Genomic DNA, 25,533 nt, shown 5'->3' with positions numbered 1-25,533 from the left:
AGGGCCGGGGGCTCCTGCACGCCCCCCACTGGGGATCAAGCCCGCAACCTGGGCCTGGGCCCTGACTGGGAATCGAACCCTGACCTCCTGGTTCCTAGGTCGACGCTCAACCACTGAGCCACCGGCCAGGCAGGGGGCCTTTTTCTAACACTACTGAGTCCCAGCGCCTTTGCTTTCGAGACATAAGGATCCTGAACCCAAACGTTAAAGGACGGATCCGAGGGCACAGCCCTGAGCGGCAGCCCTCCCAACCCCCCCCCCCCACGGACACGCGAGGGCCAGGCTCACAGCCCGGAGCCCCTCTCCGCGGGGAGCCGTGTGCTGTCACCCCAATCCCCGAGATGGGAACCTCCCGCCCACTTCCCCTTGCAAGCGAGCGGCTGGAAGGAACGGCGCCGATTAGCGAGGATCCCGCGAGCTCCTAATGGAGCAGCTCCTCACACACAACACGGCCATTTCATGCCAGGACACGGACGTCGCCCGCAGGACACAGATGTCACCTGCAGGACGGGGACGGGGATGCCTTTGCTGAGGAAGAACTTCCATCACAAGGTCCCCCGCCTGAGGCTTCGTCACGTCTGCACCACGACCTCCAAGGCACAGCAGCAAACCAAACACCACCCAGCGGTGCGGCTCCGTGTAAGCGTCACCCATGAACCAGGAGGTCAGGGTTCGATTCCTGGTCACGGCACAGGCCCAGGTGGCAGGACCCATCCCCAGTGGGGGACGTACAGGAGGCAGCCGATCCACGATTCTCCCATCCCTGATGTTTCTCTCTCCCTCTCCCATCCTCTCTGACATCAATAAGAATATATTTTAAAACAATAAAAATAAATAAAAACCTCGGAGAATGTGCGCTCTCCCTGGTTCAGCCTCATTTCCTGTGTGAGGGGCCGTGATCACACAGCCACGCACTCAGCGCGGACCCGCGGGCACCAGCCTGTCCCCGTGCGGGCCTCAATCCGTGTGCCCAGGAGCCGAGGTGCCCGGAGGACCGGCTGCCGCCCAGTGCGTCGACACGAGGCCCCTTGGCGGCTCCGTGCTCACGTCATTGGTGCTTTTCTTGGCCTACGACGCGCCAGGCGAGCTCCTGGCCGGTGCGGTGACATCATCGGGCCTTTCCCGCGTGACCCCGCAGGCTCGGCGCCCCGCACTCCGCACCCTTGGACCCCTGGCCGGGAGCCGCGGGAGCCACACAGCTCAGACTCAGCAGCCGCTCAACCCGGGCCTCCGCTCAAGGCCTCGGAGACGCGCGGCCCCAGAGCCTCCCCTGAGGGCGGCGGGGGAGGGCTTCTCGATGTTCCACTTAACTCAGCCCACGGCTGCGCTGGCTGGGGTGGCCAGGCCGGGGCTCCCCACGCCTGGAACGGCCCCCCCCCACCCACCCGTGGGCACCCCAGCCGGTCCCCGCAGAGCCGCGATCCCCCCAAACCGCCCAGCACCTCGTTCTCGCCCCACAGTGACCGGCTCATGCTCGGGGGGAGGCATTTAGAACGTGTTGCCCCCGAGTGGAATCCAAGCCCCAGGCCCTCTGAGCTCTCCGTGGACGGGACACGAACACCAAAATGAACGTCCGCCCCTCTCCTCTCACACGTGAGGGTTCAGCGAATATCTGAACACGGAGATGCTGTCCAGACTCGCCCCATAAATGTCTCTGTGAGGAAACAGAGCTCCAGGCTCAGCCTCCTGTGAACATCACCGGACCCGGGTACCGCAGGCCGACAGAACAGTGAAATGTTCAACGGCTCCTCCTTCCTCCCTGAAGACTGACACGGAAATAACGGCCGCACGATGCTTTCGAAGGCAGTGTCTTATGGACTTAACTGACGTTCACTCGATAGAAAATCAGAACGGTTTTCTGTTCACTTCTCAGTTAACCCAAAACGTCAATTACCCAAATCTATGTCACGTGGTTCATCAGCTTCGGGGAGTTCTTCATGGCTCTCGGGGCAAGTCCAAGACCGGGGGTCTCCCTCTTGGGGGGGTGTCTGTTCTACACATGAGGGGGTGGGCGCAGGTTCGAGGCGTCACAACGGGAAAAGCCCTTTGACGACATGAGTCCAGGGGGGCTCTGGGTGAGGCCTCAGCAGCTGTCAGCACCCTGCCCATCGCTTGGAGGGACAGCCTGATGAGCCCAACGCAGGACCCCGGGCAGGTGGCGACAGTGAGAGTCAGGAGGGACGACGAGACGGAAAACACGGCTTCTACCAAGAAAGGGACACCCAGCCCGCGTCCCCACGGCAGGAGGCCGGTCCCATCGCCCCGTGCTCCACGCTGTGGGTGCTCACGCAGAGGAACACCCGTTCTCCGTCACTGACGGCAAAGCCCCGCACAGGCACAGCGGGAGAAATGGGAGCTCCCCGGACAACAGGCCACGCGGTCTGAAGACATTTCATTAAAATAGCACTTTGATCAGAAGGGACTGAGCCTGGCCAGCGTTGCTCAGTGGTGAGCGTCGACCTAGGAACCAGGAGGTCAGGGTTCATTCCCGGTCAGGGCACAGGCCCGGGTTGTGGGCTCGGTCCCCAGTGGGGACCTGCAGGAGGCAGCAGATCCATGGTTCTCTCTCATCATTGTTCCTCTTTCTCCCTCCCCCTCCCGTCCTCTCTGAAATCAATAAAAATATGTATAAAAATAAAAGAAAACACGTTTCTCCTGCAGCGTCCCTGTCCCCTCCCCTCACAGCCGGCGTTTTTCAGAGCGAGCTCAGCCCGGGCGCGTGGGCCGTTTTCACACCAGGTCCGTCTCGTACGGGGCGACGCTCGGCCGAGAGCCGCACGCAAAACGCACGAAACCGGACTCAGAAGGAAACAGGCCCCGTCCCCCGACAGGAGAGCCCGCCCCGGGTGACGGCTCGGGTTCAGGAAGAGCGAGAGCCCCGCCCGCAGCCGGGGAGCGACTCACCCACGACGTCGAGGTGGTAGGTGTGGTTGATGGAGCCGCCCGCGTTCTCCACCACGCAGGTGTAGTTGCCTTTGTCGGAAGGGACCACGCTCTCCATGATCAGGCTCCAGTGCTGGCTGCGCACCTGCAGGGGCAGAGCGGAGGCGGTCAGCGAGTCCGTGGCCTCAGCACAGAGCGCCCGGCACTGGGTTCTAGATTCAAGTAGTCGGGGGGGGTGGCGGGGGGGGTTGAGGAAGGTCAGGATCTCCTGAAGCTGCCCGGCCGGCGAGGAACCAGGAGGTCAGGGTGCGATTCCCGGTCGGGGCACAGGCCTGGTTGTGGGCTCCAACCTCAGTGTGGGGCGTGCAGGAGGCAGCCAGTCCATGATCCTCTCATCATGGATGTTTCTCTCTCTCCCTCTCCCTCCCTCTCTGGAATCAGTAAAAATATATTAGACAAAAGAAAAAGCATCTCCTGAATTCTAACTGCCCTCATGCGAGCACGCAGACGGTGACAAACGGGAGCAACGGTCGCGGTGGTGAATGGTGAGCAGCGGACACGTGTGTTCGGACGCCCAGGCGTGTGGGCATGAGTCACTGTCACAGGTCCGAGGGCCCCCTGAGTCGGGGCCCCGAGCGCCACCTGCAGTGCCTGTGCCCAGGGACAGTGCACCCCCAGCTGGCCCACCCGCTCGGCCCCAGGGCACCCAGGAAGCGTCCAGGGCCCCCGAGCCACCTGCACACCAGGCACGGCCCTGAGCCCCCTCCCTCCGCTGATGCGGCTCCCCCAGGCCTCCCATTTCCCCCACGTCCCCGAACGGGGTCTGGAAGCCTCCAGAACATTCCGCTCTCCTCGCTGGCGAGAGCGGAAGAGATGCTCCTGCTCCTGAGAAACAGACACAGAATCCAAACCCGGAGCCGAAGCCGTAGCGCCTGAGGCACTCGCAGTCCACTCCCCGTGGCCCACTCCCTGTGGCTCACACCCCGTGGCCCACTCCCCGTGGCTCACACCCCGTGGCCCACACCCCGTGGCCCACTTCCCGCGGCCCACTCCCCGCGGCCCACTCCCCGCGGCCCACACCCCGCGGCCCACACCCCGCGGCCCACACCCCGTGGCCCACACCCCGCGGCCCACTCCCCGCGGCCCACTCCCCGTGGCCCACTTCCCGTGGCCCACTCCCCGTGGCCCACTCCCCGTGGCCCACACCCCGTGGCCCACTTCCCGCGGCCCACTCCCCGCGGCCCACTCCCCGTGGCTCACACCCCGTGGCCCACACCCCGCGGCCCACTTCCCGCGGCCCACTCCCCGTGGCTCACACCCCGTGGCCCACTCCCCACACCCCGCAGCTCACTCCCCACTGCTCACTCCCCACGGCTCACTCCCCGCGGCCCACACCCCGCAGCCCACACCCCGAGAGCCTCAGAGACGACACACGTGGGAAGCACGTCGCCACGCTCCTGCCCACGGGCGTCCACATGCAAACAGACTGCTCCCTGCTGCTCCCCCCGCTTTCACACACATGAACAGACTCACAAGGACCCAGGGCACCCCCAGATCAGGCTCCAGCACGTCTCTCCCTCCCACATCGTCTCTCCCTCCCACATCGTCTCTCCCTCCATCGTCTCTCCCTCCCACAGCGTCTCTCCCTCCCACAGCGTCTCTCCCTCCCACAGCGTCTCTCCCTCCCACATCGGCGCTGAGCCTGGGACCAGGGACGGTGGAGGAACGGCAGGAAGATAACTGCAGGCGGCTCCTCTCACCCCTTCTTTCAGGAATGGGGACTGGCCTGCGTGGCCCCCGAACATGGACACATGTCCTGCCTCCGTCACTGACGCGGGGCCACACCCGCAGACCCACAGGAGCCACGGGCAGGTTAGGGCTGGGCCGGAGGGCACAGTCAGCTCATCCGCCTCCCGTGTCAGGGCTGTCGGCTTAGAGAGGCAGCGGCAGCCGGGGTGCGGCTCTGAGGGCACTGCCACCCGAGGACGCTTCTCACGCAGGGTCAGCGCTGCACACACCACGCTGCACGCGCCACGCTGCACGCGCCACGCTGTACACACCACTGCTGCACGCGCCACGCTGCACGCGCCACGCTGTACACGCCATGCTCCACACGCCACTGCTGCACACGCCACGCTGCACACGCCACTGCTGCACGCGCCACGCTGCACACGCCACTGCTGCACACGCCACGCTGCACACGCCACTGCTGCACGCGCCACGCTGCACACGCCACTGCTGCATGCACTGACGCCGAGGTCAAAAGGAAGATCCGCTCACCACCAAGTCTTAGGAAGGACCAGGGGCTGAAGGCTGGACTCTGCCTTTTTTTTTTTTTTTTTAAATAGACTCTCATTGATTTCAGAGAGGAAGGGAGAGGGAGAGGGAGATAGAAGCATCTACCATGAGAGAGAATCACCCATTGACCGGCTGCCTCCTGCACACCCCCTACTGGGGATGGAGCTCGCAACCCGGGCCTGTGCCCTTGACCAAAATCGAACCCAGGACCTTGCAGTCTGCAGGCCAACACGCTATCCACTGAGCCAAACCGGCGAGGGTTTTGTTTGTTTTTCTCTTTTAATAACAGCTTTATTGAAATATAAATTAACATACCATATGAATCAGCCATTGAAGTTGTACAATTCAATGAGTTTTGGTATGTTATTATTTTTTAAAACTATGGTAACTATATATAACAAAATTTACTACTTTAACCATCCTTTAGAAATTTTAAAATTATCTTTTAATCTTTATTGTTGAAAGGGTTACAGGTGTCCCCTTCCCCCACTGACCCCTTATAGCCGCCCCCATAGCCCTACTGCCTGGCCCCATGGGTTGTGCACACAAGGTCTGTGGTTGATCTCTCTCCACCCACCCTCCCCCGCCCTCTCGCTGCAGTTCCGCAGTCCGTTCGCTGCTTCCATGTCTCTGGATCTACTTTTGTTCATCAGTTTATGTTGTTCATTAGATTCCACATACGAGTGAGATCCTGGGACACTTGTCTTTCTCTCACTGGCTTATTTCACTCAGCGTCATGCTCCCCAGGTCCCTGCAGGCTGCCCCCAAGGGTAAGGGATCCTCCTCTTTGCAGCTGCACAGCATTCCACGGTGTGACTCTCCACAGCTCTTACCCACGCGTCTGCTGACGGGCACTCGGCTGTTTCCAGATCTCAGCTCTTGTACATGGTGCTGCGATGAGCATGGGGCGCACATGTTCGTTCTGATGGGGTTTCAGATTCCAGGATGCCGTCCCGGAAGGGGGGTCGCTGGGTCAGAGGGCAGTGCCACGTTCCATTTTCTGAGGAGACGCCGTGCTGCTTCCCAGGGGCTGGCAGCCTGCGTCCCCCCCAGCAGCGCACGGCACGAGGGTCCCCTTCTCCCCACTTCCTCGCCGAAGGCTGGACTCTTCTCCACAAAACCACCAGCAACGCACACAGACGGGGTCCGAGCCGCCGGTCACGGAGCCCCGCCCCTGCCTGGCCGAGGACACTGCCCGGGGCACCACCTCACGGGGCTGATGACGGACAGGCACGCTCACCCGCAGGTGACGCGAACGCAGTGAAACGGATCCGGAGGCCTCGGACCAACAGCCGAGCAGGTCTGTGCTCTGGGCTGGGGGACACCCCCCTCGGGTCCCGGCTGGGCCACAGCCTTGCAGCCGGACCACAGCGAGAGGCGAGGTCCCTCCCAGGCTGCCGGCACCTCCTGCAGGAAGCACTGCGGCTGCTCTGACGGAGAAGAGGCGGCGCCGACTTTCCCAGGACAATTGAAACGACCCAGCTCGGCCGGTGGGGCTCAGGGGCCGAGCGTCGACCTAGGAACCAGGAGGTCAGGGTTCCATTCCTAGTTGGGGCACAGGCCCGGGTTGCGGGCTCGATCCCCCGTGTGGGGCATGCAGGAGGCAGCCGACCCATGATTCTCTCTGGTCATTGATGTTTTTCTCTCTTTCCCTGCCTCTCTGAAATCAATAAAAATATTTTTTAAAAAATAAATAAATAAAAATAAAACTCTGCCTAAATCCCAGCCCCTGGCTGCTGACCTGGAGCTGTCGGCCCAGAGCATGAGGCAGCAGGGCCAGCGCCCTGGCTCAGCTCCCGGCGAACGGCCCCAACGAGACCTGCCCTCCCCCAAAGCTCTCGGGGTGCCAGGGAGGGGACTCCCCCGGCTCTGAGCAGCCAGCCCTGGGGAGGGCGACTCGGGGTGAAGCCACAGGCCCGGCGTCACCGAGCCCGTAATCCCGCACAGGGCCCTGCTGTAAACACAGGTCTCTGAGCCCCTGCTCAGATGTCGCTCCCGTGAGCCCTTAATCGTGGCCAAGGCCCATTTCTGGACCCCGTCCAACCCGCTGATGTCTTTCCAGAGCCGGGGTCCAGGCTGGGCACACGGCGTGTTCCCAACGGAGCTGAACCCCAACAGGCGGGAGGCACACCTGCGGCCGGCAGGCCACGGCCACGGCTAACCCGGCCCCAGGGCAGCCCGTCTCCCGGGCCGTGGCGATCCCTGCTCACGGCGCCGGCCCTGACACCAACTTCCTGGAGACGCCACAGGTATTATAAAATCATACGTTCACACGGATCAGCGCTTTCAGCACGAGACGCACACTGACCCCGGGCTCTGCCCCACAGAAACCCCGGTGCTGGGTCAACGCTGCCCCACGGGGCGATGTCTGGCCTCCACCTGCAGCTCCCGCCACGCCTCACACACCAACCCAGACCCACGCGCCGTGGCACTGCCCACGTGGTGCCCTCGGCCACCAGCAGGGGGGCTGCGTGGTCATGCGGGAGGGGTCCCCCCAACAGTCGTGGCTTCACGAGAAGCTACGAACAGTAACTCCCTGAAGGCGGGGAGCGGAGGCACGCGGACTTGGGGGGTGTTTTGTGGGCTTTCGGGAGTTTTGTTTTTGGTTGTTGTTAATTCACTCAAGGACATTTTTCCATTGATTTTTAGAGAGAGGCCAGGGGAGGCAGGAGACAGAGAGAAACATCGATGCGAGACACACATGGGTTGGCTGCCTCCTGTACGCACCCCGACCGGGGCCAGGGATCGAGCCTGCAACCAAGGACGGGCCCTTGACCGGAATCGAACCCGGGACCCTTCAGTCTGCAGGCCGACTCTCTCCACTGAGCCGCCCCGGCCAGGGCTGTGCTGTTTTCTCAATATTCTGTTTCCACACCCCAAGTCAGTGTAGCCGTTCCCACAAAAACGTACACTCCTCACCAACGTTCTGTCTGAAGCCCCCGGCTCTCTGGTTTTCCTGCCAGTTTGGGCCCAGGCGGGCACAGCAGCTTTGCGCACGGAGGAGGAGATGCAAACTGTCATCAAAGACGAGGCCTTTGTGCCCAGCCAGCATGGCTCAGTGGTGAGTGCCGACCTATGAACCAGGGGGTCCCAGTTCAATTCCTGGTCAGGGCACAGGCCCGGGTTGTGGGCTCCATCCCCAGTATGGGGCGTGCAGGAGGCAGCCGATCCGTGATTCCCTCTCATCATTGACGTTTCTGTCTCTCTCCCTTCCTCTCTGCTCTTCCCTGAAATCAATACAAAATATATTTTTTAAAATGAGGCATTCGTATGTTCCCACCTGGTGAGATATCACGTTATTGATAAATGGAAAACCAGTGGCTGAATACAAACATGAACACTCCTGACCCCCTGTGTCAAGTTACACGCGTGCACAGCCCCACGGGTGTGCAGAAGCCTGGATCCATGTGCACGGCCATATACACACGGCTAAAACCAGGAAGAAAAGGTACTAAATGGTTAGCAACAGTTTACATAACGAAATGGTAGGGTTACAAATATTACTTTCTTCTCCTCTTCACTTTTCAAATTTAAACAGGAATCTTGCGCACACACGTGCACACACACACCCCAAAAATAAATGACGTGAACCAGCTTCTTGGGCCTCCCGTGCCCCCTCCCCGCCTCCCCGGCCTCCCGGCCCCCCGGCTCCCCCCTCCTCGCCCCCCCCCCCCGCCTCCCTCGCCTGCATTACTGTCCTGCAGACCTGTCGCCTGGCAGAAACTTGAGCCACAGGGACGAGGGACCCTGCAGCAGCCAACACGTGCGCCTCTCCCCGCCCCTGCCCGTGGCCCAATCTCCGTGGAATCGTTCCCTGCGGTTCATCTGCAGGAGCAGACGGAGCGGACGGGGCTGCAGACCTGGCTAGCTCCAGGCTCTCAGGACTGACACTTCGAGGCTGAACAAAGCCACTGGAGCCCGAACCCTCGCCCTGTGAGACAGAAACCGGATTCCGCAAGCACCCCACACCCGTCGCCACGGAGACAAGAGGCGGCTCAGACAGGTTTTCGGAATCCTCATCTCCTGGATCCTCCCAGGCGCCCGTCACCCCCTCCCCCAGCTACCTCCAGGGGACAACTGGGAATGCGGGTTTCGTTTAGGATAATGACACCAAAACACAAAGGTGAAAGGTCAAAGTTTGGCTTCCCCGTGGCACACAAAGCCCAGACATTTCCCAAGAGCCAGGTGTGCGATAAGCAGAGGCAAACTCGCAGGAGCCGGGAGACACGCAGGCTGCGCGCCAGGCGGCTGTGCCAACAAACACGCCGGCTCCCCTCCACCACCGGCCGGTGCACAGGGACAGCCCCCCTCAACCTCGGCCATCACCACAGCGCCCCACGAACCGCAGCGCAACACAGACCAAGTGCTGCCAGGACGAACAAACGCCCGCGGCCCGGCCACGCCCCCGGGGGCCCCAGGCCACCCCTCCGGGACGCGTGTGCGTGAACGGGGTGACACGTGTCGAGGGCTGGGCTCTTATGGCTGCAGATGGGAGCCAACACCCCTTTAACCTTAAACACCAAGACGTTTGCTTTGCAGGAGGTGCCCGCGGAGCAGGGCTGGGCGAGCCGGGTCCTCAGGGCGCGAGAGCTCCCCTCCCCTCCGCTCCCAGCCCCGATCTCCCGGGACGCGGGCGTGAGCACGGACGGCCGTGCCCTGCAGATGCTCGGAGAGGAACCGGGGGCAGAGTGCCAGCCGGGCACCACCTGCCTTTTGAATTTAACTCTGAGAATCTCAAGACCTGCCCAGTGGGTGTGGCTCAGCAGCCGATGCCATCAGGGCGCAGGCCCAGGTGCGGCTCGGGCCCTGGAGGAGGGTGTGTGGGGGCAGCGATGGACGTTTCTCACGTAGATGTTTCTCTCTGCCCCTCTGCCTTCCTCTCTCTCTAGAAAAGCCAATTAGAAAACCTTTAAAAAAAGAAAGTGTTGTTTTATGTTGTCTTTTCCCCAGAGGCGGCGTCCTGTGGCCTCTCTCGTTCTCGTGCGGCCGGCGCGTGGCGTGAGCGATGGCTCTGAGGACGCCCTCGCCCTCGGTGCCTGAGCATCGCCCAGGAGTGAGCTGGGGACGGAGCCGTCTGTTAATGACCTCGGGCGCCGCGGGCTCGGCCGCACTGAAGTGTAATAACTGTTCCGGGTCCACGAACGCTCAGCCTGTGAAGGAGCCTCCATCGCGGTGACGCTCGAGGCCGGTTTCCAGCTGGAGGGACCCATGTTCACGACGACCATCGACCTGCTCACTCTCAGAGAAACAGACATTTGCATGGATCTCGGGCGGCCACGGCCTCCCTCCCGGATGGGCACAGGCCTGGGGCGGGCCTAACTGCGAGGGGGACTCATGCTCTCGGGGACCACGTTCCCCAGGGGATGGAGGTCTCCGTCTCCCCCTGGCCAGTCCCAGCAGCCTCCGGGGCCCCGTGGGGTCTGTTTCCGCTCCCCGACGCGGAACGTCCAACTCCTCTGTGGCAAAGCCCCAACTGCACCCAGGCCGACTGCCTCTGCCTTCGACGGGGTGACCCCCAGGCCGCTCACCCCGCCGGCCACAGCCTCTGCCCCGGGAGAAGGCCCAGCCCAGCACGAAACGCCCCCTGGGCCCTGCCAGCCAGCACGCCCCGTCCCACAGGGCACAACCCCGGCCTGTGCCTGGTCAGGAATCGAACCGTGACCTCCTGGTTCCTAGGTTGATGCTCAGCCCCTGAGCCCCGCCGGCCGGGCACCATACACTTGAAAGTCCTCCCTCTCTATACGGAATAACTTGGAGATTATGCATCGCTCACTCTGAGCTACCCTTCCTCCAGGCTCAGCTGGGATCCTCGTCTCCCTGCCCCGCGTCTCCCCAAGAGCCGACATCACGCCTCCTGCAGGGCCCAGGGCCGCGCACCTCTGACCAGGAGTCCCCGCGAGCTGGGCCTGAGCTTCACCCGGCGCCCGGGACGGTGCCCAGGCACCACTTGCTGAACGGACGGGCGGGGGCCTGGCGGCCTCTACAGGCACCTTCCAGGGACGGCTGTCCACTGCACCCTGGGGCGCGAGGGCAAGACTCACTGCACACAGCCAGGGGTGAGGGGCCGAGTCCTCGAGGACAGAGGACAGCAGGTCGCCGCCCTTCCTGCGGGACAGTCCGCGCGCCAGGCCCCGTCCAGGCTCACGCAGCCCTGCTCGCGCCCAGGAACTGTGCTTACGCCCAGCCCGTCGGCCGCAGTCTGGGTTTAGAGACCATAAAGCGTGTAGGAAACAGACTCTCAACTTTCGGCCCTTCCGCTGCTACACTCGCTTCCCGTGACGCACAGCGCGAACGGGGCTGCCCTTCGGAATTGCAGGCGCGGCCGGGCTCACGGCAGCAAACACGGAAACTACCCGTGACGATGGCGCAGCTTCTTCCCGTTCCCGCCCGTTCCCGTGAGCTCCCGGCGCCCCACAAAACGAATAATTAAAAACAGCGCGAGACCCCTCCCCCCCATGTGGAGAGCGCGCCGTACCTTATACCCTCCGATGCGGTGCTCCTGCCTGAACTCCTTCCCGTTCTTCAGCCACCGCATGGTGGGCGTGGGGTTCCCGCCGGCCGGGCAGCGGAACTTGACGGTGTTGGCGGCGGGCACGGCGTGCAGCCGCTTCTCCATCTTCTCGGTGCTGGTCCAGTAGGGCGCTCCTGTGGGAACACACGGGACAGTGTGGGCGGCAGCCTCTCCCCTCCGCTCGCCCCCGTGGGCGCGGTCATTGCCGTGCGTGCGCGGGCGGAGGCTGGCGAAGCGGGGGCGAGAGCCACGTTAGGAGAGACCAGCTGAGGTCGCCGGAGAGGGCGCGTGGGTTTCCTGGTTTCTATTTTTCGGTGAACCCTCACCCAGGATGCTTCCCGTTGGCTTTTAGCGAGAGCGGAGGGGAGAGGGCGAGACAGAGAGAAACACGGACGTGAGAGGCACAATTCTCCCTCCACGTCGAGCTGGCCGCTCAGCAGGCAGCGGCGGGGACCGTGATCTGTAAAGCTGTCCCCTCCAAGTCCTCGGGGGCGGTTTTAAACTCGAGGAGGTGGGGGGTTTGTAAATTTGCCGAAAGTGGGACGTATTCTCTGCCCAGAGTCACGGCGTCCCCGCCGCCAACCCTCGCGCCACCGACAACGGCTCAGCCACCGACCGTGAGGAGCACAAAGCGATTACAACCTGACCTGAGGAAGGCAGCCCTCGGGGGCCTCACCCTCGGGGGCCTCACCTTCAGGAGCCACACCCTCAGGGCCGCACCCTCGGGGCCGCTCCGTGTGGCTCTGTGAGTGACCACAAAGCCTGCTCACGCGAACTCCTAGACCTGGACGGAGGGGCCCACAGGCAGCGCGGCCCCAGCCGAGCGGGCCCCTGGGAACGTCCTCTCCTCCCACATAAAGGAACCAGCAGGTAGGGCTGCCCCGTCCCGGGCAGGACTGTGATGCTCCCGAAAACGCCACCCAGGGGACTCTCACAGAGGCGCTGGGAGGGGGCTCCGTGCCTCCCTTGCTGGGCTGAGCGGCCGGGGGCTGCGCCCACACGGGCATCACCCAGGGGCCTGGCGGGCAGCCTGGCGGCAGGACCTTTGTGGTGGCACCTGAGGAGCGACTGAGGGACGAGGGGAAAGAGCCCGGGGGCGTCCTGGCAGGTGGCCACTCCCCGGGGGGCCCTTCCATCGCCACGGCTGCACCTGAGAGCGGGGCCCGTGCAGACCAGACACACGGCCGCCGTGCAGCCAGCTGGGCGCCTGCTGCCCCCTCCCCGCGAAAGGCGCAGACCCACGGTGGCGGCACCTCCTCAACACGTCACCACAGGCTCGAACCCTGGACTCACATTCTCTCTCCCCCGGACCCGGTAAGCCGTGACTCAACAGAAAGGGCAGTCGAGCCGTTTCCGAGGCTCCCTGTGCCCGGGACGCCCGCCCCCTCCGGTGGGTGCGGAGGTCATGAGGCCTCCCTTGAAGACGGCAGCTCAGGGATTTTTTTTAATATTTTTTTATTGATGTCAGAGAGGAAGGGAGAGAGAGATCGAAGCATCAATGACGGGAGAGAATCATGAATCGGATGCCTCCTGCACGCCCCCCACTGGGGATGGAGCCCGCTGACTGGGAACCGAACCCTGACCTCCTGGTTCACGGGTTGACGCACAACCACTGAGCCGCACTGGCTGGGCCTCAAGGAGGCTTTAATGAGCCCGATGCCGAAGGGAGGAATTATTTTCTTATTTGACAACGGCTCTTCCAGGACAAGCTGGCTTTGGGGAAGCCCACAAAACCTGGAGGTGAGAGACACGATTACGTGTAGGAGAAGGCCCGTGTCCTCTGCTAACTCTTCCGGCCTCACCATGTCAGCGGCCTGGGCGCAGGGAGGAGCCAGGGCTCCCCAAACACAGGGCAGCGGGTGAGAAACGGACAGGCTGCCGGCCCGCCCCTCGACCAGGGAGCCTCCTCTCCGAGGCTGGGGACACGCTCATGACTTTCATCTGAGACGGTAACTCATGACCTGCGAACCGGAGATGCCCAGGCAGGCGCTCAGGACAGGTGTTTACTCCTCAGCCTGGGTCTGCGTCGCGCTGCTCGAGGGAAATGCAGGCGTCCGCGCCGCACACCCCCCTGGCGGAGCCTGCGGACGGTGGGGCTGGGTGGGAGCCAAGAGGAGGGGCTGTGAGACGAACCCCGACGGCACAACGAATGGTTCTACTGCATCCAGTTGGCCCGGACGACAGGCACGGCCCCTCGGCTCTGACCTCTCGACCTCTCGATCTCCGATCTCCGATGGAATCTGTGGCTGCAGAACGAGGCCCCCGGGCACGAAACACTAACAAGGAGCTTAAAGGAACCGCGAGACCGCAGAGGTGCATCCACCTGCCCAGCGTGGCTTCTGCACGACAGTCACTCCATGTAGTAACAATGCAGAGCCTGACTCCACGGCAGCCTCTCTCGAGACGGGGCTGGTTACCCAGAGGCTCCTCACCACCCCCACAGGAGCTCCCCTCCGGTCCCCTCCGCGCAGGCTTCTCCACACCTGCACCCCAGCAAAGGGCGCCACCCTCCCCGGGCCCCTCTGTCATCCACACGAGTTCCCATCACCAGCTGTTTCCAAACTAAAAACCACTCCTCCCGATGTCTGCCGGCGGCAAGAGCAGAGCAGGGCAGGTACGACTTGAGTTGACTTTAGCCTGTGGAGTATCAGATGGAGGGGGGGAGGCAGGAGGGAGAGGGAGGGATAGATGGAGAGATGGATGAAGGGATGAATGGAGGGATGGAGGGATGAGGGATGAGGGATGGATGAAAGGATGGATGGATGGAAAGGTGGACGGATGGAAGGAGGATGGATGGATGGATGGAGGGGTGGATGGATGGGTGGGTGGATGGAGGCAGGGATGGATGGATGGACCAACATATGAACCAGAAGGACAAGTGTTGAAAGGAGGGAGTAGAGTGCATGTTGGTTTGGCCCCTCCCGGCGCTACCCTCCCTCCCAGCACCTCTATCCCAGGCAGACACTGATTCTGTCAACAAGTGGGAGGACTGGAGGCCTCACTCTGAGCCTGTAATTTAAATGCAACGAGAAACACAGGCTGCACTGCCCCACCCAATCCCGACGCGTCCCAGACTGACATCGAAGGGCTACGGCCTCTGTCTCCCCGAAACCAAAGAGAGAGACGCCAGCCCAGAGTTTAAAGGAAAACAGGGCATCGTGTTACCACCGTCCACAGGCGGCCTCGGGACCATCTGGCCCACGGCTGACGTGGTCAGTGCCACCAGCGGGTGAGTGATTTGATCAAGGTCACCCGGCGAGAGGCCGGGCCGGGGCCGCCCAGTCTCCGGCTCCCCGAGCAGTGCCCTCCCCACCCCCCGGCCGCCCTCTGAACTCTCCCATGGTAACTGAGTCAGAAGTTCAAGATTTACGTGCGCTGTGGGCACTGGTGACTGCCAACTGCATTTTTATTGATGCAAAAATAAAAGAAACACAGCCCGTTTCAGCCCCTAGATTAAGTCTCCCAAACTCCCTAAAGCTCCACGGAGGCCTGTGCCTAAGTCTATAATCAGGGCCTTTAAACCTATCACTAATCGCGACATCTGAGGGCTTTGCGCCTGCGTGGAGGGCTGTCCCGGAGGCCCCGCCCCACCATCATCTGTTTTCAGTTTTCCATGAACTAAGAGAAATACTCCAACAAAACACGAGATAGGAGTGAGGTGTGATTATGGGGGTGGGGGGGGTGCTTTAGTTGAGGAATCTCATTCAAACAATGAACTTGCTGACAGTGAGACATTCAATAAGAAAAACATTAAAACGAATCAGGCCAGTTACCCCCAGTAAATGCCAGAGGCCACTGGGAGGTCGACCAGCTGCCCCGTGGGAGCTCCCAGGATCCTGTGCCTAACTGGCGTGGCTCAGGGGCTGACCGTCAACCTATGACCCAGGAGGTCAGGGATCGATTCCCGGTCAGGGCACAGGCCCGGGTTTCGGGCTCGATCCCCAGTGGGGGGCGTGCAGGAGGCAGCGGGTCCATGATTCTCTCTCATCATTGACGTTTCTCTCTCCCTCCCTCTCTCTTCCTCTCTGACGTCAATAAAAATATATTTTAAAAAAGAAAAGAAGAAAACCCTGCAATTGCTGGCGAGGCTGTGCCCAGAGGAGCCTGCGGAAGAAGAGACGTCAGCGGAGCCTCAGGCGGCAGCAGGACGGCTGGTGGTGGGAGAAGGGCGGTGAGCGTTTCGTTTCACGAAGAATTTCAGAGTCTAAGGAAGCCTGTGGAATGCGGTTGTGTTTTGTTGTTTTCATTCTTAGAAACGTAAACGTAACTAAGAACCATTTACCGAGGAATCATCGCCACCACGTGAAGGTCCCCATCAGAGCAAAGGTGTCTACGCCGTTGTCAGCAGATCCACCACCAACGGGAGTTCGAGATCTCGGGCCAAGAACCTTCCTTTCCCCGAGTTACATCCAAAACACAAGGCCTTGGTCCCGGGCACAGGCACGGGCATCGGCCACAGGTCCCGACAGGCATGGAACCAAAACAGACACCCCCTTGCCTCTCCTCACGCGGCAGAAGGAGCCGCGTCGCCGCAGGGATCTCGCTGCAGCGGCCTCGCTCCCCACCTGACCCCCGTGTCCATCGTGATCTTCCCGAGAATAGAGCCTCGAGCTCCTCAGAAACAACCACTGACCACACGGTGGAGGCGGGGACACTCGCTCCCCGAAGACGGACACTCGTGTGTCCTCATCTGCTGCCAGGGGACCCGTCCAGACCCAGAACAAGGCCACGTCACGCCTTCCCACGCTGACGTACACGGAACCTTCCGAAGCCCGAAGCCGGGACGCATTCTGAAAACCAGCATTTGAAACGGCCCTTTCTGCCCCGAGAAGGTCGGACGACGGGCGTGTGAGCAGCGGCACTTCCTGGCAGCCCGGCCGGTGATGACATCACAGGGCTGTTCTGCGCGGGAAACGCCAGCGCAGGTGAGATGTGAGGTCCCCGGCGAGTCAGCTGCTATAGTCCGACCCGAGAGTGCCCTTCCCACCTGAGACGGAGGAACCTGGCCAAGAGGGTGGGGGAGTCAGGCCGATCCCCTCGGCCAGGGCAGGGGCCCCGCAGCCTGGGTCTCCACGGCGACAGAGGCCGGGGGTTCACGTGGGTCTATGTCAGTGCCCGGGACGCCCCGAGGAAGGACCGGGTAGCACATGGCTCGCTGCAGCCGAGAAGATGCTGGTGGCTCTGCGTCTCCGAGAAAGGGTCCCACCCAGAGCCCACGTGCGGCAGGAATGCCGTGGCCCTGCTCCTCTCCTCACGGAGACGCCTGTGTCGAATGAGATCCCTGAGAGAAGCAGCTGGAGCCGGGAATCCCACAGAACACTCCCTCCGCGCCCTCCAGAGCGGCCTGCGGGGCGAGGCAGGTCTGAGGCACGCGGTAACAGGCGTGAAGTAAGAACCCAGCCCGATCCGAGAAACCTGGCAGCTCAGGGGGCTTAGGGGAAGCCAGGACACCGGCCCGGGAGCCCGCTTCCAACCCGGTTCCGTTTGAGGAGGGAGCAGTGAGGACCGGCCTGAATGATGCCCGTCAGGCCGGCAGAGGTCAAACCCGGCCTGGACGGGGCACACCCCCGTGTCGGAGCCCCAACGGAACCTGCCTCCCCGTGTTTTTGATGGTTCGTTCTGCCACTGTACCAGGCTTTCTAGGGTCTGAGAAGAACCGACCACGCAGATAAGCCTGCTTCTTTTCATAGTTAACCATCAAAACTAATTAAACAGCAATCAGCCAACGGCAGAGGGAAAAATAACCTGCAGTGCATAGGGTGTCCCCCAAAAATGCAGACATGGACATTTTCTAATAGCTCGGTTGACGTTTCTTTCCTTTCAGTTTAACCTGCCGGAATGGATAATTATTCACCCTGTGGATACACCTTGGGGGACACCCCGGATTTTCAGGCCGTAGACAGACCTGAGAGCCACCCGCCCAGAGAGAAAGAACTCGGGGAAGCCCAGCCCGTCCCCGTCATCACAGGGTCGGGGACCCGTTTGCGAACTTCCCGGGAGAGAGACGCACCCGCCTGGCATTTCCGGACGATCCGGAGGGGCCGAGGAATCAAACTGGACGTGCGGTGGCTCCCGGGGCTGAAAGGCGAAGAACTCGGTGCTTCTACAATTTCCCTATGATCCGGTCAGGCCTTGGGCATCCGAGTGGCTGGCGTTGTTTTAATGGCACATCCCCTCCCCACCTTGCCCGCTGCCCTGGCCGTGGCATTCCTCCGCCCACACAGGCTGCAGCGAAGTCCTCTCCCGCCCGGCTCACCTGGAATCAGCGGCCTAATCACACCCACAGATGGCAGAGGCCGCGGGGCCGGGAGGAGCCGCTATCACTTAAATCACCTCTCGGGTTTCAGGGCACCGTCAGCGGTGGCTCCCGGCAGCGGTATCTCCCGGTGCAGCTGACACCAGCCCCTAATCACCGCAGAGCCCCTGGTTCAGGGCAGAGTTGGTGTCATTCGAGAGCTAATTACAAAGAACCCCGGTGGCAAGGCGAAGGCGAGGCGATTCATTCAACGAGGGCTGGCACTCACGAGAAGGAGCACGCCACTCACAGCCCATCTATTCTACCCGGCACTGGGCACTGAGCACAGCACTGAGTACTGGGCACCGGGCACCGGGCACTGGGCACTGGGCGGGGACTGGACAGTGGAGCTGGCGTTCAGGATCAAAACCCGGAGGTCTGCCCTGACAGGTGTGGCTCAGTGGTTAGAGTGTGGGCTTGCAGACCAAAGGATCTCAGGTTTGATTCCAGTCAAGGGCACGAACCTCGGTTGCAGGCTCCTCCCCAGCCCAGGGCCTGGTCGGGGTGCCAGTGGGAGGCAACCCATTGATGTTTCTCTCCCATCGATGTCTCTCTCTCCCTAAAAACCAATGGAAATATCCTCAGTTGAGGATTAAAAAGAGAGAAGGAGAAAACCCAGAGGTCTGGCCGGCAGCCCTGTGACTCAGAGACAGGGACCCGCTCGCCCAGCCTGCTTGTGACGAAAGCTCCGCCTTGCTGCCACGTTATTACGTCCCAAGTCTCGGGTTAGCACACTGATCGTCCGGGTAGGCCTGGTACGGATCGCCAGGGCAACGCCACCACAACCGGGCTGGCAGAATCAGGTGTCCCCCAACCAGTAGCCGTGACACCCCCATGCGGGCACTGCTTCAGAGCCGCCTGCGCACCCCGCCCCCACCACCCCCGGGCACAGGCTGAGCTGTGATCGGACAGGCAGCAGGCCCACAGCTGAATCCAGCCCCGCCTTTTGCTCCCTGATCGGCACATTTCCACTCAATAAAGCGGGAAAACTCTTCTCTCCGCCCCGTCGGGTCGTGGGGTGGGGGGAGGGCGCCGACGGAGCCGGCAGCCCCGACAGGACAGACCTCATCGCCGAGGCCACCGTGTCTTTCGCTGCCTCCCCTGCCGGAGCCAGAGGGTTCATGGGAAGCGGGGATGTTCTCCGAGCCCAGGCTTTGCTATTAACTACAACGACCTCGTTAGCAGCAGGTGCGGGTCAGAGGAGAGCGCCCACGCACCATCACCGCTGTCCTGTGAGCAGCACCCCTCACCGGGAGCCCATCTGGGAGACCTGTGCCTGGGAACCCCGGGGCCAGTGGTTCTCACTCCTGAGGGCACCCGAGTCCCCCCCCCCCCCCCCCAGTTTCTCTGCAGCAGGTCTGGGCGGGCCTGGGAATGCTCATTCCCACAAGTTCTCGGTGACGCTGATGCGAGAGCCACGCCCAGACCTGCTCGAGCCAGGAAGGAACGTCTGTCAAAACCAAAGCACCCCCTTTCTGCCCACGCGGCCGGGAGACGGGGAGAAACCCAGGGCCCTGCGCCCGACAGAGCGTGTCTCCTCTTCCCCTGAAAAGCCCTGGGCTGCCTGAGTCGCGATTGTCTGTGACTGAGGCCTTGCTCAGGTTTATTCGACGACTAACACCCTTTGGAGGAAACGCGGGATATAAACCCACACGACAAAGGCCGGAGACGGACATACAGTCACCCTGGGACCCTCCCGGCCGTGCTATTGGGAAACGCAGCCAACTCTAGATTTTATCTTCTTTACTGAACACTCCCAGGTGCTTCTCTGACCATCGTACAAATACGAACTCAACAAATCCTCGTGGAAAGTCCGTCGGGTGTCGTTACCGTTCCCATGTGACAGCTGAAGACGCTGAGGCACCGAATCGGAGGACCTGCCGGGCGCCCGACTCCGAAGAGGTGGCCGAGGGCTGAACCCAGGCTGTCCGCTCCGGTGGCCACGCTCTCGCTCACCCGCCCAGGCCTCCGCGGCCGATGCTTGGGAGTCACTGCCTTCCGCAAGCAAGTGGCTCTCACGGCCTTTTCTCCCTGCGACCTAAGGCGCACTGTCCTCGCTCTGCACAGCACAAGGGCGTTTAAAAGCCATTAAGGCCCTGGCTGGTTTGGCTCAGTGGATGGAGCGTCGGCCTGCGGACTGAAGGGTCCCGGGTTCGATTCCGGTCAAGGGCATGTACCTTGGTTGCAGGCACATCCCCAGTAGGGGGTGTGCAGGAGGCAGCTGATCAATGTTTCTCTCTCATCGATGTTTCTAACTCTCTATTCCTCTCCCTTCCTCTCTGTAAAAAATCAATAAAATATATTAAAATAAAATAAAAAAGCCATTAAGATGCCTCAGCACCACCCAGGTCATGCCTTTTCTTTTCCTTTTCTTTTTTATTGATCTCAGAGAGGCAGGGAGAGGGAGAGAGAGAGAAACATCAACGATGAGAGAGAATCATTGATGGGCTGCCTCCTGCACGCCCCCCACTGGGGATGGAGCCCGCCACCCGGGCACGTGCCCGACCGGGAACCGAACTGAGGCCTCCTGGTTCCTGGGTCGATGCTCAGCCCCTGAGCCGCCCCGGCCGGGCCCAGACCATCCTCTGTGATGGGACCACCCTCAACCTGGCAGGATGGCTGAGCAGCCAGCGCCTTTGGCCTCTACCCACACCACCCCCTCCACTGTACGGCCCCCACACCACCCCCTCACCTGTCCGGCCCCCACACGTGGCCACGTGGCCCCCAGGGGAGCGGAGAAGGCGAGTCCCCACCGTGGAGGCCGTGGGGCCAGCCAAGCACCAGCAGAGAAACCCAGGCCACGGGAGAGTGCGCGACGCCAAAGGGACAGAGGAAACCGAGGGAAGTCACCGAGCTCCCGGGAGAGCGGCCCACGGGCCGGAAAGAAAGACAGACAGTGAGGAGGTGGGCAGTGAGACTGGTTTATTCGCAGGTTCGAGAGCCAGGAGAGCAGACACAGCGGAGAGGGCGCGGGGTCGCGAAGCAGCGGCAGCAGAAGGCGGCGGGGCCGGCGCTCCTCGCGGGGCCGCGTTACTTACTCTTGTGGCTGCTCTCGCTGGCCACGTCCTCGGAGCCGTCCGCGTCGTCCTCGTCATCCCCGGAGGAGATGGCATCTGCACGCGAGAGAACAACCCAGGTCGTGTCGGGGCCGAGCCGAGGCGCCGTCCCCGCGACACGGCCCGAGGGGCAGGGACGCCGCCCACCGGGGGCCGCGACGCCGCGACCCGGGACGCGTGAGGGCGAGGCGTCTCCACGGCCCCGCTGCTCTCTCCCGGGGCCGGTCGTGCCCCCCGGACCCCCGGGCCTTCTGCTCTCGCACTAGTGACACGAGTGGAAACTGGGCCTGGGCAGCTGGATCTTGACGCTCCAAATGGTATTCGCGTCCCCAGCAAATTCACCGACTCCCTCAACCCACAGACGCTTCCCAGCAAAGCCCGGCAGCGCTCCGGGCCCCCCAGGAAGGGGTTCGTCCCTAGACACGCAGCCTCCCTGGGGCCTTCGCCCGTTCCCTAACGTTCTGAAAACAGAACTTGGTTTTTTTATTTTTTAAATATATTTTTATTCATTTCAGAGAGGAAGGGAGAGGAAGAGAGAGAGAAACATCCATGATGAGAGAGAATCATTGGTCGGCTGCCTCCTGCACGCCCCACACTGGGGATCGAGCCCGCAACCCAGGCCTGTGCCCTTGGCGGGAATCGAACCCGGGACCCTTCAGTCCACAGGCTGACACGCTACTCACCGAGCCAAACCGGCTGGGGCTGAAAACAGAACTTTAAATCGGCCATGGAGCAGGCCTCACAGCCCACCCCCCTCCCACCCCCCATCCCCCCTCACTGCAGGAGAGAAAAATCCAGGAGAGACACTCAAAGTTTGAGAAAATGAACCCGAAAACATCAGCATCCAAATTTCAATCCTGTGTTCAAAATGCCAAGGATGCCGTTGGGGGCTGGGGGGTGGGGGGCTGGGGGTGGGGGGTTGGGGGGTGGGGGGCAGGGGCTTCCTTCTGTAAAAGTGCGCTGTCTCCCAAGAAAAGCGTCACTTGGCACGAGAATCCAGTCATGTTGCTGCGAATCCTCACCTGAGGATATTTTTCCATTGACTTTTAATGAGTGGAAGGAGGGAGGGAGACACATCCATTGGCTGCCTCCCGCACGCGCCCTGACCAGGGCACAGATCAAACCCGGGACACGTCAGTCCACGGGCCCACGCTCTACCCACTGAGCAGCACCGGACAGGATGAGAATCCGTCGTTTTTAATGACCAGCCTCCCTAGTCCCCAGAAAGAATTTCCAAAGCAGGCGACGAGCCGCACTGAAGCTCTGTGCCTGATCCACGGCAGGTCCCACCGCAGCGCGACTTCCCAATAAAACGTTACCCAGAGCCCGTGGGACGCGTGGCTCAGGGGTGAGCGTCGACCTGGGAACCAGGAGGTCAGGGTGCGATGCCCGGTCAGGGCACAGGCCCGGGTTGCGGCTCAATCCCCAGTGTGGGCCGTGCAGGAGGCAGTCGATCCATGATTCTCTCTCATCATGGATGTTTCTCTCTCTCCCTCTCCCTCTCTCTCTGAAATCGAGAGAAATATATGAACTTTTAAATTTTACACAGAAAACGCTACGGAGAAGAGAGAGCAGGGGCCCGAGGCCCACTCACCTGTGACATTCACCATGAAGTAGCCAGTCTCACTGTCCACTGTCCTAGCAGCCGTACACGCATAGAGGCCAGAGTCTCTGGGTGTGGCGCCCTTTATCTGCAAGTACTCCCCAATAAGCACTGTCCTATTGTTGGGCCCCAAGTGCACCCCATCCTTAGTCCAACTGATTCGAGCGGCATCTCTCAGCCGGCAGCGCAACTCTAGCGACTCCCCGGGCGCAGCCACATACACGTCGGGCTGGGAGATTTGGTATTTGGTTGGCGGCTCTGCAGAGGGTGGGAGAGGAGGCGGGAGAGAGTGGAGAGGAGGCGGGAGAGGAGGCGGAGAGAGTGGAGAGGAGGCGGAGACAATGGAGAGGAGGCGGAGAGAGTGGAGAGGAGGCGGAGACAATGGAGAGGAGGCGGAGACAATGGAGAGGAGGCGGAGACAGTGGAGAGGAGGCGGAGAGAGTGGAGAGGAGGCGGAGACAATGGAGAGGAGGCGGAGACAATGGAGAGGAGGCGGAGACAGTGGAGAGGAGGCGGAGAGAGTGGAGAGGAGGCGGAGAGAGTGGAGAGGAGGCGGAGACAGTGGAGAGGAGGCGGAGAGAGTGGAGAGGAGGCGGGAGAGGAGGCGGAGACAATGGAGAGGAGACGGAGACAGTGGAGAGGAGGCGGAGACAGTGGAGAGGAGGCGGAGAGAGTGGAGAGGAGGCGGAGAGAGTGGAGAGGAGACGGAGACAGTGGAGAGGAGGCGGGAGAGGAGGCGGAGAGAGTGGAGAGGAGGCGGAGACAATGGAGAGGAGGCAGAGAGAGTGGAGAGGAGGCGGAGACAGTGGAGAGGAGGCGGAGACAGTGGAGAGGAGGCGGAGAGAGTGGAGAGGAGGCGGAGACAGTGGAGAGGAGGCGGAGACAGTGGAGAGGAGGCGGAGACAGTGGAGAGGAGGCGGAGAGAGTGGAGAGGAGGCGGAGACAGTGGAGAGGAGGCGGAGACAGTGGAGAGGAGGCGGAGAGAGTGGAGAGGAGGCGGGAGAGGAGGCGGAGACAGTGGAGAGGAGGCGGAGAGAGTGGAGAGGAGGCGGAGACAGTGGAGAGGAGGCGGAAACAGGGGAGAGGAGGCGGAGACAATGGAGAGGAGGCGGAGACAGTGGAGAGGAGGCGGGAGAGGAGGCGGAGACAGTGGAGAGGAGACGGAGACAGTGGAGAGGAGGCGGAGAGAGTGGAGAGGAGGCGGAGACAGTGGAGAGGAGGCGGAGACAGTGGAGAGGAGGCGGAGACAGTGGAGAGGAGGCGGAGAGAGTGGAGAGGAGGCGGAGACAGTGGAGAGGAGGCGGGAGAGGAGGCGGAGAGAGTGGAGAGGAGGCGGAGACAGTGGAGAGGAGGCGGAGAGAGTGGAGAGGAGGCGGAGACAATGGAGAGGAGGCGGAGACAGTGGAGAGGAGGCGGAGAGAGTGGAGAGGAGGCGGAGAGAGTGGAGAGGAGGCGGAGAGAGTGGAGAGGAGGCGGAGACAGTGGAGAGGAGGCGGAGAGAGTGGAGAGGAGGCGGAGACAGTGGAGAGGAGGCGGAGACAGTGGAGAGGAGGCGGAGACAGTGGAGAGGAGGCGGAGACAGTGGAGAGGAGGCGGAGAGAGTGGAGAGGAGGCGGAGACAGTGGAGAGGAGGCGGAGACAATGGAGAGGAGGCGGGAGAGGAGGCGGAGACAGTGGAGAGGAGGCGGAGACAGTGGAGAGGAGGCGGGAGAGGAGGCGGAGACAGTGGAGAGGAGGCGGGAGAGGAGGCGGGAGAGGAGGCGGGAGAGGAGGCGGAGACAGTGGAGAGGAGGCGGAGGGAGGAGGCGGGGGAGGAGGCGGAGAGAGGAAGAGGAGGGAGGGAGGAAGAGGAGAGAACGTCCAACACGGTCAGTGGAGTCCCCATATTCCCGGGAGAGCAGGTCTCATTGGCAAAGGGCCCCAGCAGGCTGGCCTCTCCCTGCCACCCTAGGAGCCAGCACCCCTAGGAGCCAGCACCCCAGGAGCCAGCACCCCCAGAAGCCAGGACCCCCAGGAGCCAGCACCCCAGGAGCCAGCACCCCCAGAAGCCAGGACCCCCAGGAGCCAGCACCCCAGGAGCCAGCACCCCCAGAAGCCAGGACCCCAGGAACCAGTACCCCAGGAGCCAGCACCCCTAGGAGCCAGCACCCCAGGAGCCAGCACCCCAGTAGCCAGCACCCCTAGGATCCAGCACCCCAGGAGCCAGCACCCCCAGAAGCCAGCACCCCCAGGAGCCAGCACCCCAGGAGCTAGCACCCCAGGAGCCAGCACCCCCAGAAGCCAGGACCCCCAGGAGCCAGCACCCCAGGAGCCAGGACCCCCAGGAGCCAGGACCCCAAGAGGTAGCACCCCAGGAGCCTGCACCCCTAGGAGCCAGCACCCCAGGAGCCAGCAACCCCAGGAGCCAGGACCCCCAGGAGCCAGCACCCCCAGAAGCCAGGACCCCCAGGAGCCAGCACCCCTAGGATCCAGGACCCCCAGGAGCCAGCACCCCAGGAGCCAGCACCCCCAGGAGCCAGCAACCCTAGGAGCCAGCACCCCAGGAGCCAGGACCCCCAGGAGCCAGCACCCCTAGGAGCCAGGACCCCCAGGAGCCAGCATCCCCAGGAGCCAGCACCCCTAGGATCCAGGACCCCCAGGACCCAGCAACCCCAGGACCCAGCAACCCAAGGAGCCAGCACCCCAGGAGCCAGGACCCCCAGGAGCCAGCATCCCCAGGAGCCAGCACCCCCAGAAGCCACGACCCCCAGGAGCCAGCACCCCAGGAGCCAGGACCCCCAGGAGCCAGCACCCTAGGAGCCAGCACCCCAGGAGCCAGCACCCCCAGGAGCCAGCACAGGGCCCTCAGGCAGAGCTGAGGGTCTGAAGCAGGAACTCGAGGGAGACC

At 62.4% G+C, this 25,533-nt stretch overlaps 1 protein-coding gene across 13 annotated transcripts in view; it reads right to left on the bottom strand.

Annotated features, from left to right (window-relative positions):
- Window positions 1-25,533, bottom strand: part of FGFR2 (fibroblast growth factor receptor 2) — a 76,938-nt gene that overhangs the window by 31,908 nt on the left and 19,497 nt on the right. For 6 of the 13 annotated variants that reach the window (XM_036307625.1, XM_036307617.1, XM_036307619.1 and 3 more), the window contains exons 3-6: window positions 22,638-22,904; window positions 21,026-21,100; window positions 11,657-11,826; window positions 2,905-3,028 (exon numbers count right to left, since the gene is read on the bottom strand). In XM_036307625.1, the coding sequence (XP_036163518.1) occupies window positions 2,905-3,028; window positions 11,657-11,826; window positions 21,026-21,100; window positions 22,638-22,904 (636 nt within the window). The remainder of the gene's footprint in view (window positions 1-2,904; window positions 3,029-11,656; window positions 11,827-21,025; window positions 21,101-22,637; window positions 22,905-25,533) is intronic. The other 7 variants (XM_036307626.1, XM_036307628.1, XM_036307627.1 and 4 more) reach the window with 2 other exon arrangements.

This window comes from Myotis myotis, unplaced genomic scaffold (genome assembly GCF_014108235.1).
Source record: "Myotis myotis isolate mMyoMyo1 unplaced genomic scaffold, mMyoMyo1.p scaffold_m19_p_49, whole genome shotgun sequence".
Taxonomy (NCBI): Eukaryota; Metazoa; Chordata; class Mammalia; order Chiroptera; family Vespertilionidae; genus Myotis; species Myotis myotis.
This window is presented reverse-complemented; position numbering and strand designations above follow the sequence as displayed.